The sequence below is a fragment of the Phoxinus phoxinus genome (genome assembly GCF_949152265.1).
Source record: "Phoxinus phoxinus genome assembly, chromosome: 12".
Lineage (NCBI taxonomy): Eukaryota > Metazoa > Chordata > Actinopteri > Cypriniformes > Leuciscidae > Phoxinus > Phoxinus phoxinus.
Genome location: NC_136887.1, coordinates 26,990,234 through 27,005,701, shown reverse-complemented (window position 1 = coordinate 27,005,701; position 15,468 = coordinate 26,990,234). Strand labels below are relative to the sequence as shown.

The window sequence follows — 15,468 nt, the reverse complement described above, 5'->3', positions numbered from 1 at the left end:
AATCCCCCTTCCTCCTCCTCATCCTCCGGTTGCCCCAGCAACAGAACATTGGGGCTATGAGTAGCGCAGCTCTAAATTCAGCAAAATGTTTTTCTCATCCTGTTTTTTTTTTAGTAATTGCTAATGGTTTATGACCTCTGCATGTATTCAGCATTTTGTTGTTTTGTTTTTGTGTAAGCTCGTCTCAAGTATTTCCATTTCGTTGGCCTTCAGTTCAGGTATACAACATAAACACCTTTTATTAGGAAATAGCTCTGAAACTCTGAAAAGTCGAACTACTCTGACACAATATCTGAATTGACTGTATAAATCTTACCTGCGTTTAGGTGATGCCTTCTGAAACTCTCTGAGTTTGCACATTTCTTTAAACTTCTTTCATCACGATGAGAGAGACATTTAACACAATGGACATATCAGCAGACTGTAGTCTTTCAAGACATCATCATAGATTTCTCAATGTTTGCATTCTCAGGTGTGTACGGAGGGCAGGTTGATTCTGGAGTTTGCCTTCGATGATCTGATGAGGATCAAGACGTGGCACTTCAACATCAGACAGTATCGGGAACTCATCCCACGGAGCATTCTAGCCATGCACGTGAGTTTGATATCATCTCTCCATCCTAGGGCGTTCCTACCACATGTGTGTGCAGTATATCAGCTATTTTGCAAAGCTATTCATTTTTTGATCTTTGGTTCTTAACTCAAATGTTTCACTACCATTCAAACTTATGATTTATTTTTTATTTTTGAAAGGCTCATTCTCATCAAGATTGCATTTATTTGATCAAAAATACAGTAAAAACAGTAATGTGAAATATTACTACGGTTTAAAATAACAGTGTAAACTGAACTGATAACATAGAATAATTATGCTTTATACTTATTTTACATATAGCATAAATTAAGAAATCTTTTTTTATGTTTATTATGAAACATCAAAGCTGCCTTGGATGGAAAATATATATTTTTTAAAGCACAATCAAAAAATAAAATGAGTAATTTTAATTGAGTAATTAATGAGCACTGCAGACATACTGCGATTAAGGAAATTAAGCAACTGAAAACCTGGTGGTCATATTTTCTCATTATAAAACTTAATTTTTAATGACTCATTGCTTTTTAAGCAATATATTTAGCTTTAAATCACATTTGAGTTTTAACTCATCACTCCCCCTTGTAGATTCTGTAGAGATACTGTAGTTTTAGAAAGTTTGTTCACAGCAACTTGTAAAATTCACATGCTCTTAAATTGGGCCCTTTGGGGCCATGTGTTCTGGTGGAGAGGGAGAGAGAGTGAATGAAGGAGAAAAGGCTTTGAAAGATTTTTGACAAGGATAGTGCAAAAGTTACTGCAGCATGTTTGATCAACTCATTCTCGTACACATGGGTAAAGCTGCAAAGAAATTGAGTCAAACTCATCTGATCAAGGCTAATGAGAATATGAGCACATTGGAGGAACCGTGTTTTAGATGCTCAAAGCGGACTGTGGTCTGGTTCCGGACCCTGGCCTGGTTACAACCGGACCATGAGACATACTGACAGCGGTAGCACCATTTAACCGTTTCTAGAGTTCAAAGTGAGCCACGCATTAAAAAAAAAACCAGAGCAGCACACACACCACAAGCGCTCAGGGTCGTGTATGGTAATGATCTTTAGGCGCTATATCCGTTTTATCAAGAGCTTAATTCGAGCCCTGTCCATTCTTTGCGTGTTGCTTCTCTCTCCCGCTAAATCGACACTTTAAGAGATGACGCAGTATTTTAACAACAGTAGCAGAAACACAGTGAGCAGCAAAATAGATTGATATTTTCTCTTAAACACTGCCGAAAATAAGAATGCAGCAAATACAATTATTTTTATCATATTATTCCAACCGTTCAAATAGACAAGTTTTCTATAAGACTTTTTTCATCTACATTTAACATTATTAATCAATATGTCAATTGCATTTCATAATAAACAATGTTATAATTGGGACAATTATTTGTTGATGGCAAGGAAACAACTAAAACTTTTAAATGACTAGAATGACTGTTTTCTGCTCAAGAAGAGAGTGTTTTGATTATTATGTACATTGCTTGTTTGTATTTTAGATACCATTTTAAGCTAAATATAAAAATGGTCCAGACTTCAGGAGGAAAACCCTGAACCCCCATACAGTACAGTATTTTCTGTCACATGACCTTCTGCCATACACACTGTAGTGTAAAAATAGTAATAGCCTGATAAAACATCTCATCTTACCTTTTAATATTCATATCCAATTAGATTTTTATTTTATTTTTTTACAAAGTACTACTGCTGTCAAGATTCTACAAAACTATTCTACAAAATGTGTTGTCCAGACCTCCACTGGGAAGTAAATATAGAGACCGGACCACGTGGAAATTGAATTGAATACCCCTGCTCTACTCTGCTAGTTTACACTGCCCCGACCAAGTGGCAGGAGCTCAATGATTGGCTGATGTCATTGCTATGTCAATCATCTCATGCTGCTTTACACAATTTACCTTGATGAATATGGTCAATAATTTACCAGTAAGAACAAAAACTGCATTAGTTTGTAATTCATAGTGGAATTCACTATAACATTTCAATTTACATTTAGTCAATCAATATTAATTAGCAGCTGCAGCACACCCCTGATTCAATGCCCAAAATCTGAATCAAAAATGTATTCAGCATAATCACAGTGATTCAGATAAATTGCATCACTAGACTCTCTACAGCACACAGAAATAACAGCTCTTCCAGTGTTACAACCACCATAGACCACCATAGATATTCAAAATATAGATCTGAATATAACCATGAATATCTGGGGCCTCATAAATGAAGCATTAGAAAAGCCATATGAGTTGCTTTTGGTCGATAACATGCTGTGGATTTTGGGGGGAGGTTGTATTAAGTGATAACGTTCCTTTTTTGTCCACCTACAGGCACAAGACCCTCAAGTCCTGGAGCAGCTCTCGAAAAACATCACCCGCATGGGACTGACCAACTTCACCCTCAACTACCTCAGGGTAAGCAGAACTAAAATGATTTTGTTCAGTCTCCCTTACAAAAAAGTATTGTGAAGATACCATCGTCCACTGATGGTATCAGATGATAATTTTGTATTCCAGTGGATTCTCAACCAGGGGCCCAGGGACCACTAGGGGCCCTCAGCAAACATCCATGCATCCATATCTGTCTATTTATATATCAATACAAAAACAAGAGAAATTTGTCATAATCACAGCAGAAATACTTAAAATATCTTATATGTGGGGTGGGGGTTTACTGTTATTCTTAGACTGTGCATAGATATTGAAAAATGTAATGTAAAATATGTATGTAAATTTGTACACTTATATGTGACTAAATGTGTCTGTGTGTGTGTGTTAACACTGCTCAGAATTTATTAGCCAGCTTCATGGTTGCTTTGTTTATTCTCGTCATTTCAGTGTGAGTGACAGCTCCGTTTTGCAAATGGGAGAACAAGAGAGGGAGAGAAAATGAATTGGATAGAGAGAATTAGCATAACATTAATGAGCGTTCCCGTTTGAGGTGCGGCATTGTGGGTCTCTCTCTGCACTGAGCTCGAGCACAGCAAAAAAAACACAAACTTGTTTATCGCGAGCTGCTGGGAGAAGCGAAGAAAAAAAGGCCCTTTCAAGGTTTTCAACGTTTTTTTTCTCCCACTGAGTGTGTCTTTCTCAGCTGTTGTTGTTGCTCGCATTAAACGCACAGTCTCACTTATAAACGCAGAGTTAAAATGCAGTGGTGCAGCCTAAGCTGAATTGTGAATTAAATTGGGATTATACGCAGCTCTTGTAACAGCAAGTTTATGCGCCCTGAGCTAAATCTGCACCTGTTTTTTTTTTTCACTGCACATGATCAGCCATGGTGCATAATAGAGTAGTATATACCATCATGTATTTTATATACAGTATACCGTATAAATACTGTCATATGTTCCTATTATAAATAAAAAAAACTTAAACTCATTCGGTTTTGAAAAAAATTAATCATTCATAATTGTTTTGACTGACTTAATTGAGGGGTCAACCTCTGGGATTTTAGCAGTGCACTGTAATTCCCGTAAACAAGATCATTTTTCCTCTCTCCGGGGTAATTTCTCACGATCCTTGCATTGGCTTGCTGTAAAAATACCTCGTAAAAGTGACTCATTAGCATCGCCTGAAAAAACTGCATTTGTTTCAGCACGTTTATCAGTAGATCCACACGAGGATGTTTCCTGTGCTCGGACGCAATAAGACCACTGTCCGGCGAGATGGACAAGGAAGCTTGTAGGTTTCCTCACATTCAGACTAGAAATAGCCCTGCTCTGTGGGCCCGGATCCAGAGATTGTTTCCCTGGACCTGTGGAAGTGAGAGGATACAGCAGCGTTGGGATACGATCCTGTCAGTGGGAAATGATTTGTGTGTGTGTGCGTATCCGTGTGAATTTCAGGCCACCCGCTGTGTGATTTAAATGCTAATATTGTTAAATCTTTAAAATGGGTAAACTGACAGTAACTGATGATGTTTCATGTTTATGTGTTTCTTCCAGTTGTGTGTCATTCTGGAGCCGATGCAAGAGTTAATGTCTCGACACAAGACCTACAACCTTAGCCCGAGAGACTGCCTAAAGACCTGTCTGTTCCAGAAGTGGCAAAGAATGGTGGCCCCTCCAGGTAACAGCAAATCACTGTCCACTGTGTTACGGGACGGGGACTCTCCTAATGGCAGTAATTTGTGCTCTGATCTGATCCTCACGGATGTGTGCGTTTAACGTCATGGTCTTTGGGAATATAAGCTCTAATTCAGCTCTTCGGTGGGACCTATCAGTTAAAAACGAGTGGGAATGTTGGGAAAGCCCGCCGGCACGTTGACGTGATTGGTTACAAGGTAGTTTGTGACGTATGAAAAACCGGCGATTTAAAACCATGGTTTTGAGACTGTATTTTTTCCAGTTTAAAGAAGAAAATACTCAGCAATGGTGCTGACTTATGAATTTGCACATGGTTTGTCTTAAAGCATATTAAAAACACCACATAGACATAAACGACATTGAAAACTTGATTTTCACCACAGGGGGACTTTAAAAACACTGCATTTGGCAGATGACGAAGGGATTAGGCATCAGTAGATATATCTTGTGTTTGACGCCTTTGCATGTCGCTCGCATGTTCCTCAGGGGGTAAAATCAATCAATACCAATGATTTAAACTCGTCTTTAGAACACAGAAAGGGTTTACTAGACATTATGATCGAAACGGTGACAACATGACATGTATGAGACTGAAAACACATCCTTCATCCGCTCCCTGTGGATGAAACCCTGTACGACCCTCGTCCACTTGTTAGTCGTCAGCACTGGCCTTCTCACAATTCGTATCCAAGTGGATCTTCTGTAATTGTCGTTTCCTTATTAGCTTTGCTTCCCTCTTTCCTCCCATTCTTTTAAAATCTGGTGAGCATTTGTGTTCAGGAACAGGAAGGAAAGAAGGTTGTCTTTAAACACTGATAAGTTTTTTTGGCCCTTTTTTCGCATGTATATGTATATGTGTGGAAGTGAGTGCGTTTTAGTACGTCATTCACACACTTGCACTGATAAAAATACAAAAATAAAGGTTATTTTCCAATGTGCCAAATATTTTAATTGTTTTACTGAAATTAAATGAATATAATAAAAACAATACATGGCTGTACAGAACATTATTTTCAACATTAGCTAACTTTTATTTGTATGTATATTTTATATAGTTTAGGGTTTGGAAAGTTTTAAGAAGTATCTTATACTCACCAAGGTTGCATTTATTTGATGAACGATACAGTAAAAACAGTTATATTGTGAAATATTATGAAACATTTTATTTTTTTATTTTTTAATGTTTTTAATCTGATTTATATCCGTTCAAATGTATTTTAAATATTATTTATTCCTGTAAAGCTCATTTTTAAGCATCATTACTCCAGTCGTCAGTGTCACATGTTCCTACAGAAATCATTCTAATATGCTGCTCAAGAAACATGTATTGTTATTTTAAGAAATCGTATTATTTTAGAATCTCGTAAATTTACAAAAAGTGTGAAAACTAATTTATGATAAAGATGTCTGCATGTTCGAATAAAACCCCCTGATTGTGCAATTAAAGTGATATATGTACAGTATTTATCTTTTTTAATCTGCTGTTATCAGCAGTCTTGCCATTTACATTTGCATATGTCTTCTGGTCTTGGATATGCATAACTACTTAATTTATTATAAGTATTATCTGGAAAATAAATCTTGCTTTGGATATGGTTTCAGCTGGACATCCACAGAACTTCAAAACGGAAATTTTCCCCACAAATCACAAAAAAGGTACTTGTCTCGTCTTCTGAATCATCTTCTAATAGGGAAAACTCATTCTGTGTCTAAATGGAAACCTATGAAATACATTTTCCTCTCTGTTTGAATCATGAATGCTCAGCATAAAAAGAGAGATATTGCAGGTTGATATTTCAGTAGTCACTATAAATAGGCAATTTGTTTGACTAAAACTTAATCAAAATTGTTTAATTTCTTCATTAAAAGGTATTTTAAAACGGTTACATAAATGTGTTACATAAGTTATCCAGGATTATAAATCTCATTTTAAAGACTGTGATATTTAATGAAAATAAACAGCATTTCGACATTAATGATATAAGCGTGCATGCGTGGCTGCAGAGACTGCAGTGCGCACTGTTGAGCATTTATGCAAATGAAAGCAGAGGTTCTTTCTTACTAGTGCATGTCTTGGGAGATGTTTGAATGCTCTTTGATTCTCTCTCTCTCAAAAAAAAAGAAAAAAGCATGATGCATTTGTTTCCCTGTGTAATCGCCCATGTGTGTTTGTGTGCTCTGATATGTTGGAAAAGTCTTTTGTCTTCCTCTGTGTGCATGCACTCGCATTGTGGCATGTTTGTGAGTGTGGATGTGTGCGTTTGTCTTTTATTAATACTTCTCGTCTGTGTGTGTTTGGTGGAGAGCAGAGCCCACTCGACAAACCACGACCAAGAGAAGAAAGAGGAAGAACTCCGCCAGCAGTGCGTCTAACAGTAGCCTAGGCAACAGCGCTGGCGGCAAGAAACGCAGCCCTGCCAACAACTTCACTCTGGCCAGCCAGGTACCTGTAAGCATCAAATCTTCTTATTTACACACACACACATTGTAACCATCCAAAAACGTTAATGCTATTTTACTCAGATTGCTTTCTTAAGGATATGATTATAATTATGCTGTCAAAACACATATTAAGTGCCGCTTGTAGTTTTGATTCACTCCGACAGTTGTTTGGCAATAACTCATAGGGATGAGTTATTGACAAACAATATGCCGTATAGGGATAGTCCACTCAATAATGAAAGGTTCTGTCATTTTTACTCATCCACATGTTATTTAAAACCCACATGACTTTGTTTCTACCGTACAACCCAAAAGTTGAATCTTTTTGGAGAAAATTATCTATTTGCATAAAAGTCTTAATTATTTCTTTTTCTTTCAGCTCAGCTTTTTAGTAGTAAAAAAGTTTTATTTTCAATATCTGATACCAGTATCGAAAGAATGCTCAATATATAGCCAATATATATGCATATGATAAAATATATTATAAAAATATATACTAAATAAATATATATAAATTGTATTTAAAGAACAGTTCGCGTGCGTGTGTGTGTGCGTGCGTGCATGTGTGATAAATATACAATGAAAACTAATGATGACTAGGGCCGTCAAGTTCCAAAATTACATAAAAAGTACCAAAAACTGATCATACAAGTAGTCCATATGACTTCTGCGCTATATAAATATTGGTATTCGCCATAGCTCTCCTTGAGCACGTTCATGCAAAAAGTAGAAACGTCCGATTCATAAAAAAAAACTTTATTTTTAGTCGAATCTTTTCTGTGAATCAACTGATTATTTTTATAAAAGCAGATTGAATTATTTGTTTATAAATCTGACTCAGTCAACCTGGTTCTGAAATTCAACTGATTCAGTGATAAGTTTGCAATGGTTAACGGCACACTGAATGTTTGGATTATCAGTGAATAATGACTTCAATTTCAGTCTATTCACACAAAACTGAAGACATATTATAGCGCATGGGTCGTATGAATACTTTTATGGTGTTTTATTGTAATAGCATTGAATAGTGCAATTACAAGTACCATCAAAATTTCTCTTTTTGTGTTCCAAAGAAATCCATACAGGTTTGGAACAGCATCATTGTGAATAAATGACAGATTTCTGACAGAGAACTTTTAATACCTTTAAACTGTATTTTATCTGTATTGATTCTGCACCTTTAACAACTAATGGTGCTATAGTAATGTGATATTAGTTTGTTCATGGTTTAAGTTTTGGGCCATGACACACATATAAAACCTATTCAATTCCAATGCCAAAGTAAATACACTCTCAGCACCTTCACAGAGAGAGACTCCTTAGCCCTCATTTTCAATTCCTATATTACCCACTTACAGTGTTTAACCCCAATACAGAGGCATTTATCCCAGAGTGCCTCTTTATCCCCCAGGCTTCCTTTTCAGGCATTACTCTAGCGGTTGATGTGTTCTCCCAGTTTGCACACCGCAGGGTCAAACGCACAACACACGAGTGCTAAAGCTGTTTTGGGGAGTGGTATTGTGAGGCGGTAAATTTGTTTGCAGATGGATGATGGGATTTGTAGTGCGTGGCTTTTCCCCTGGAGTTCAGGGACACTTGGATACATGAATGCCATGGAGGAGATTAAAGAGAAGTGTTCCAGCCCAGTCTGTCAAAACCAGAGCTGTTTGCTTACATGCTCTGGTGGCTAAAAATTAGTTTTTCGTTTCCAGAAGAATACAGAAAAAATATTTATTTTAAAATGATTTTAGTTTGTTTGTTTTTTCAAAATCAAATGCCAATATCTAGTGAACCTGACAATGGCTAATATATAGTCAATTATTTATATTCATATTATATTATTATAAAATAAAAAATAAATGTATTATATAAAAGATTAAAAAATATTTTTAATTGTATAGTAAAATTATATTGTATATCTGTTAGTTTTTTTTGCATTTCAAATATACTACTATAGTATTTATTTATTTATCAATTTTGAGTAAGTTTTACTAATTTTCCCTTGACATTTTGAGTTTTTTTTATTAGTTTTGGAAATATATTTCTATTAATTTTCTAATTTTCATTTAATTAAAACATTTTAAGTGTAGCCTTTCATATAATATTTATGTTTTATTTTAATTTTTAGATTTAGTTATAACAGATTTGTATGATATACGTGTGTATAAATATACAAATATTCCATATAATTCCATTAAAAATTAATGTATATGACCATATAACATTTTATATATATATATATATATATATATATATATATATATAATTTCTCTCTGTGTGTGTAGGTGACTTTAATTGCATATATTTTGTCCTGCTTGTATCTAGCCAGTGTCCATCATTTTAAGGACACCAGACACATTCACACAAGCAGTGAGAAAATTGTTGGTGTGAGCAACTGGCTCTGTGCCAGCACTTATTATCATATAGATCCTGTGTGTGTGTGTGTGTGTGTGCGTGTGTGTGTGTGGTTGTGGTCATACGGGTGTGTGTCACAACACTCTTCATTTTACTCCTCATTCGAAGCAGCGAGCCTCATTGTAAGCAATGTCGCCGTGCGTCGTGGAGAGGAACACGCTGGTTACATATGTAGCGTGGCCACTTGGCTTTGTCTGTGCAGTCATCGCATGCTGCCTGATCGGCCTCCTACGTGAGCCCAATCACAATGAGCTGATCATGTGATCACCGGGTTGGGGAGGGGGTCTTGTGTTCAACAGTATTACAACAGTGCCCTCTTGTGATCATATTTTTGGCCTGAAATTATGATTTCAATAGTATAATAACAAGTTGGATAGTTGTGCGTGTGTAACATACCTGGATATGTGAATGGATTGAAATTTTCTCCAGTCTTAAAAAATGTCCAGCTCAAACGAGGGCTTTCTGTGCACCTCGAGCTCAGATCCAGATGATGCTGAGCCAGTTTGGGATCATTCATTCAGGTAGTCTGTTTGTTTAGCTGTGGGCGGCTCAGTGTGGGTTTAGCCACAGGCTACATCTAATTAGACAAGAGCACTGGACAGCCTTTCCATTTGATAGCAATTAGAGCTCTTCGTCAAACCACCAGCTGGAAACCTGTAGGTTGCCTGAGCACGTGCGTGTGTGTGTGCGTGTGTGCGTGATCCTGGCCCCTGGTTTAAAACCCAGACTGCAGGGCGACAGTTGCCGTTCAAAAACAGATGGCAAATTCAAGGCTCGTTGGCAAGCGCCGTTCTTTTTTCTTTTTTTTTGTCTAATCGGTAACATTTCAGCTAATGACTTAATTAGCTATGCAAATTGACAAATCAGTGTGTGGATATTGTTATTTAGTCAAAAAGCCCACCTTAATGAATGAGAGTAATTAAGAAGCAGAGGGGTGGGAAGGACTGACAGTGACTCTGGGGTCTCAGCCAAACCCCTCACGAAACGACACGAGAGCCATCGCTCAAATAAACACAGATGCAACAGTAAAAGAGCTGAATCACGAGACCGGTTATGCAAAGTGAGCAGCTCCAGGAGTGTGAAGGGTACGAGGACTCGCACAGCTGGAAACCAGAGAATTAACAGGAAAACAAGGCGCACTTTACTTTTAAGGTTCAATTGGTTAACATTATACTATCATGAACTAACAATTAACTTTTTTATTTAATTTATTCCTCTAGAATAATGCTAATGTATGCATTTACTATTGTTAATATATGAATGTTCACAATACATTAACTAAAGTTAAAGGGTTAGTTCACCCAAAAATGTAAAGTCACTATGTGACTAAATACCGAAGATGAACGAAAGTCTTACGGGTTTAGAACGACATGAGGGTGAGTCATTGATGACAGAATAAAACATTTTGGGTGAAATCCCTTTAAATTTATATGGCTTAAAATGTTAAATCTATTTTAAATTGTAATAATATTTCACAATATTCCTGTTTTCGCTGTATTTTTGATCAAATAAATGCAGCATTGGTAAGCAGAAGAGACTTCTTTCGAAATCATTAAAAAAATTGTACCAGACTCATACTTTTGAACGGTACTGTATGCATAACCAACATAATAAATGATGTAAAGTTCATTGTTAGGTGATTGTTACATAAGCTAATGTTACGAATTGACCTTATTTTAAAGTGTTACTGGGCTGATAGCACATTTGCCATTTGCAGAAATTTGAATTAAATGCTAAACTGCATTTGAAATGCAATCACAATGATTAATAGGCACACTGACATTCAATTTCATTGCTTCTGTTGTAAAAAAATAAATTAATTTTAATGTCATACTAAAGTGTCACACACTACTACTACACATTTCAGTTTAGCTTCGCCCAAATTATAACACTAGAGAACTTGACTGCATAAATGTTTCATTAGAAACTTTTTAATGCTTTGTATTTTAGATACATTTATCTTACTTAAAAGCAACAAATCCTGTGGGGGAAAAAAATTAAAAATACATTTATTTTAAAATGTATTTTAGACATTTTAATTAAAAGCAACAAATCCAGTGGGAAAAAAAATGCACATCCACTTGACTAGGTTTCTCTGCATTTCATCAGAACATTCTGATTAACAGTACAAAGTGCAAAAAGATAACAAATAAAATATATTAGTACTCCTCAGTTTTCCCATGTGCACTTTTTCTTCTTGCGGCAGTAATTTGGTCAGCCTATATTTACAGTTACTCACTTTGCATTTTGACTGATTGGTGTCTGATTATAAATGCACATGTCATTTATATTTGCCCACATTAATGCGTCTCAGCAAAACGGATATGAATGCAGTCTACTATAACCACGCTAAATGCAAATTCACTTCCCTGATGCTAATGCTGGGACCAAAATTATCTTTTGAACTCTCTCTCTTACCTATAAGGCAAATATTGTTTGAGTTTCCATCCGTGTGTCTCATCTGTGTTTGCTCACTCATGTGGATTGTGGGGCTCCTAAACGTCCGTATGCTGATGTAGTTCTGTCCCATATGGATCTAATATTCTGTTCCCTTCAATATGAGACAATTGGACTGTTGGCAATCATACATAGACTCAGAATGGGAGCTAGAGGAGTAGACAGAGGCAGACAGGTAAAGATAAAGAGCTCCCGTGCTGCAGCGTGTCGACACACATGATCAACGAAGCGTGCGCTCCAGTTAACTGATCAGAGAGAGAGAGAGAGAGAGAGAGAGAGAGAGAGAGAGAGAGAGAGAGAGAGAGAGAACAGTAAAGAAGAGAAGACTTGTGCTGCACTAAAACAAACATCCAGCTCTGAAATTGTCAAGCTGTGAATGGCTTAAAACTAATTAATCACACAGTTGATAGCTATTTATCATGTCTGTATATTTAATATATTATATTTGTATATAATGTTTGTTTATTGTATACATTTTGTTTTATATATATATATATATATATATATATATATATATATACACACATTATTTTTAGCACATTAAAATACAATTTAAAAAGGTTGTAACTAATTAATCTCAATTTAATCAATCACATCTAATCTTTATATATTTTATATATTTTTAATATACTGTATTTAATACATTATTTTTTAAATATAGTGTTCTTAATAATGTATATAAATATGAATATTTCTCAACCCTAGATTAAACATTGTATCTGGTGCTTGTTAAGGGATAGTTCACTTTAAAATGAAAATTCTGTCATCATTTACTCACCCTCAAGTTGTTTCAAACCTGTATTAATTTATTTCTTCTGCTGAACACAAAGAAAGATATTTTGAAGAATGTCAGTAACCAAACAGTAGTCTGTACCCATTGACTTCCATAGTAGGAAAAAAAAATACTATGGAAGTCAATGGGTACAGACTACTGTTTAGTTACCGACATTCTTCAAAATATCTTTCTTTGTGTTCAGCAGAAGAAATAAATTAATACAGGTTTGAAACAACTTGAGGGTGAGTAAATGATGACAGAATTTTCATTTTAAAGTGAACTATCCCTTTAAGGTCAGGGTTAGGGATTACTGGTCCTTCACCGTCCAACATTGGTAGTGATAGTTTTCTCTTCATCTGTACCCAAAGTTTCTTCACAAGTATGAAACTTGTCTTTAATATAGTTGTTCTTTTGTCCGTTTTTTTGACTGTGTAACTGTATTTATTGCAGGATGTGATGGTGGTAGGTGAGCCCACTCTGATGGGCGGGGAGTTTGGCGATGAGGACGAGCGTCTGATCACGCGGCTAGAAAACACACAATACGACGCCACCAACGGTCTGGACGATGACGACGACTTCACGAGCTCGCCGGCACTCGGCAACAACAGTCCCTGGAACAGCAAGCCGCCCACAGGGCAGGACAGCAAGCCCGAGAGTACGGCCTCGCAGCCCTCTCAGTAGGAGACCACAGGCGCAATGCCCTGTCACACCACCAGGGCGGCGCACTCTCTCTCTCTCTCTCTGACCTCAACTTTTTACCCTTGATGATGTAAATCCCATGTCATGGTGTTAATGATGTCATCCATTTTCACCAGAAACTGATGGTTCCACTCCGTATTTTGGGTAACATTTAGGAACTTCACTGACCAAACTTTGGCAGCAATATTTGCTCACTGGATTTTTTTTAAATCAACTAGCTAGGCTACAAAGCAGCGCAAGAAATGTGACTCTTGGAGGAACTTGACTTTATTAAGGCTGAATGAGGTCTGAATTAACAGAGACCTGAATTTGGGACAACTTTAGCCCAATAATCAATGTAAAAACAAAAACTACCGTCTGTCTCTCAGTTCATCACGCACCTCCATAGTGACTTCAGTTGGCAACCACACTCAACGTCAACCAATGCTGAAGAGATGGTCATGTTGGCTGTCCTCTAACTGACGACTGGAACTGCAGAGGCATCCACCGAGACCAATCCCTGAACATTTGCATTTTTATTGGAAATTCGTTTGCCTATTGTCTTCTTCCCTCTGCTTTCAATTAAAAGTGAACCGCCTTGCATTTCTTCAACACAACAGACTGTATTAACAAAGACAGCTTGTATAGAAGAAAAAAACATGGGCAGTTACCATTTACAGATTGTACTTTTAATTCAAATATTCCTATTTGATTTCAGAGTCAACGTGTTATTTTATTAATTTGTGACTATTATGTGTTCTCCTCGTACTGTACCATCAAGATTAGGAGTTACTTTTTTGACAGGCAGGCACATATGAAAAGCATATTTGTCCATCTTTCGTCTCTTTCCCAGTATTGACTTAATTTCAAAATGGAATATGTTATGTTTCTGCATGACATTTTGAAATCTGTAACATGTTTATTGCCAGACTTTTGAGGTCATGCTGGACTTTGGTTATCAGTTTGAAAGCACAGTAAACCAGGGTTTTGACTTTGACAGTAAAAATGCATTCTGCTTCATCTGATGTTATTGATGTCGTCAAACCTTGATGTAAACGACAGCTGTTTTGACATTTGCGACTTATTTAACTTTCTTTTTTTTAATATAATGGATTTCATACTCGGGAATGAACACCATACTGAGAATTGAGAATGTTAAATACAGATTACTGTAAATCCAGCCACAAATATTCTGTTCATTAGCTTTAAATGAGTTGAAATAACATTCATTATGGCAAGCTTCACACTGCTTTTAATATGTATGAAAACAGCCCTTTTATCTGAAAATCATCATTCTAAAAAATGCAATACCCTTTCAGCAAGTTATGTGATCAGGTTTATACAGCTTTATGTAATTTATGTAGCTAGATACACACACCTTTTTCCATATACTGTACATTGGATTTGTAAGTCCCTTTAAAAGTTGCATACAGTGTGCTTTAATGATTGAAAGGGTGATGATGATGATGATGATGATGATGATGATGACGACGACAAAGAGCCAAATATTTCTTTTTTTAATTCGTTTATTTGTTTCTGTACTTAATTACAAAATTTATTTCCTGCATATTCTCAAAGCCTGAGATATTTCCAAAACCAACAAAATGACTAGACACAATATCAGCCACCCACCGTTTAATCCTTGTATTATTGAAACTCTGCAGTTTGTAAAATATTTAGCAGAGGTGTTTTTTGTGTCATATCCAAAACTCTTCTATGTATGCTTTGCCATTTTGTGTGCCAATAAATTGTGCTTACAAAACTTTTTGCATCAATATTTCTGACCCCTCTTACTCGAGGTTTACGTTACTTTGTCCCGCACCTCCAAGCTCTCTGTGTGTGTGTGTGTGTGTGTGTGTGTGTGTGTGTGTGTGTGTGTGTGTGTGTGTGTGTGTGTGTGTGTTTTGCTCTGTCTGACCTGACATATGGAATACCGCTGCAGATCTCTCGTCGAAGTACTAAGTTACGTTTGTGTCTACAATCTTCCTGAGTTCATTTTGACAAC

General features: G+C 36.4%; 1 protein-coding gene across 2 annotated transcripts in view; it reads left to right on the top strand.

The window, feature by feature from the left end:
* Positions 1 to 15,236, top strand: part of ldb2a (LIM domain binding 2a) — a 51,569-nt gene extending 36,333 nt beyond the window's left edge. Inside the window, exons 4-9 of one of the 2 annotated variants that reach the window (XM_079630616.1) lie at positions 473 to 595; positions 2,940 to 3,023; positions 4,556 to 4,679; positions 6,299 to 6,352; positions 7,006 to 7,139; positions 13,236 to 15,236. In XM_079630616.1, the coding sequence (XP_079486742.1) occupies positions 473 to 595; positions 2,940 to 3,023; positions 4,556 to 4,679; positions 6,299 to 6,352; positions 7,006 to 7,139; positions 13,236 to 13,466 (750 nt within the window). In that variant the 3' untranslated portion in view covers positions 13,467 to 15,236. Of the gene's footprint in view, positions 1 to 472; positions 596 to 2,939; positions 3,024 to 4,555; positions 4,680 to 6,298; positions 6,353 to 7,005; positions 7,146 to 13,235 lie in introns of both variants that reach the window. The other variant, XM_079630615.1, reaches the window with a different exon arrangement.
* The last annotated feature ends 232 nt before the right edge of the window (positions 15,237 to 15,468 follow it).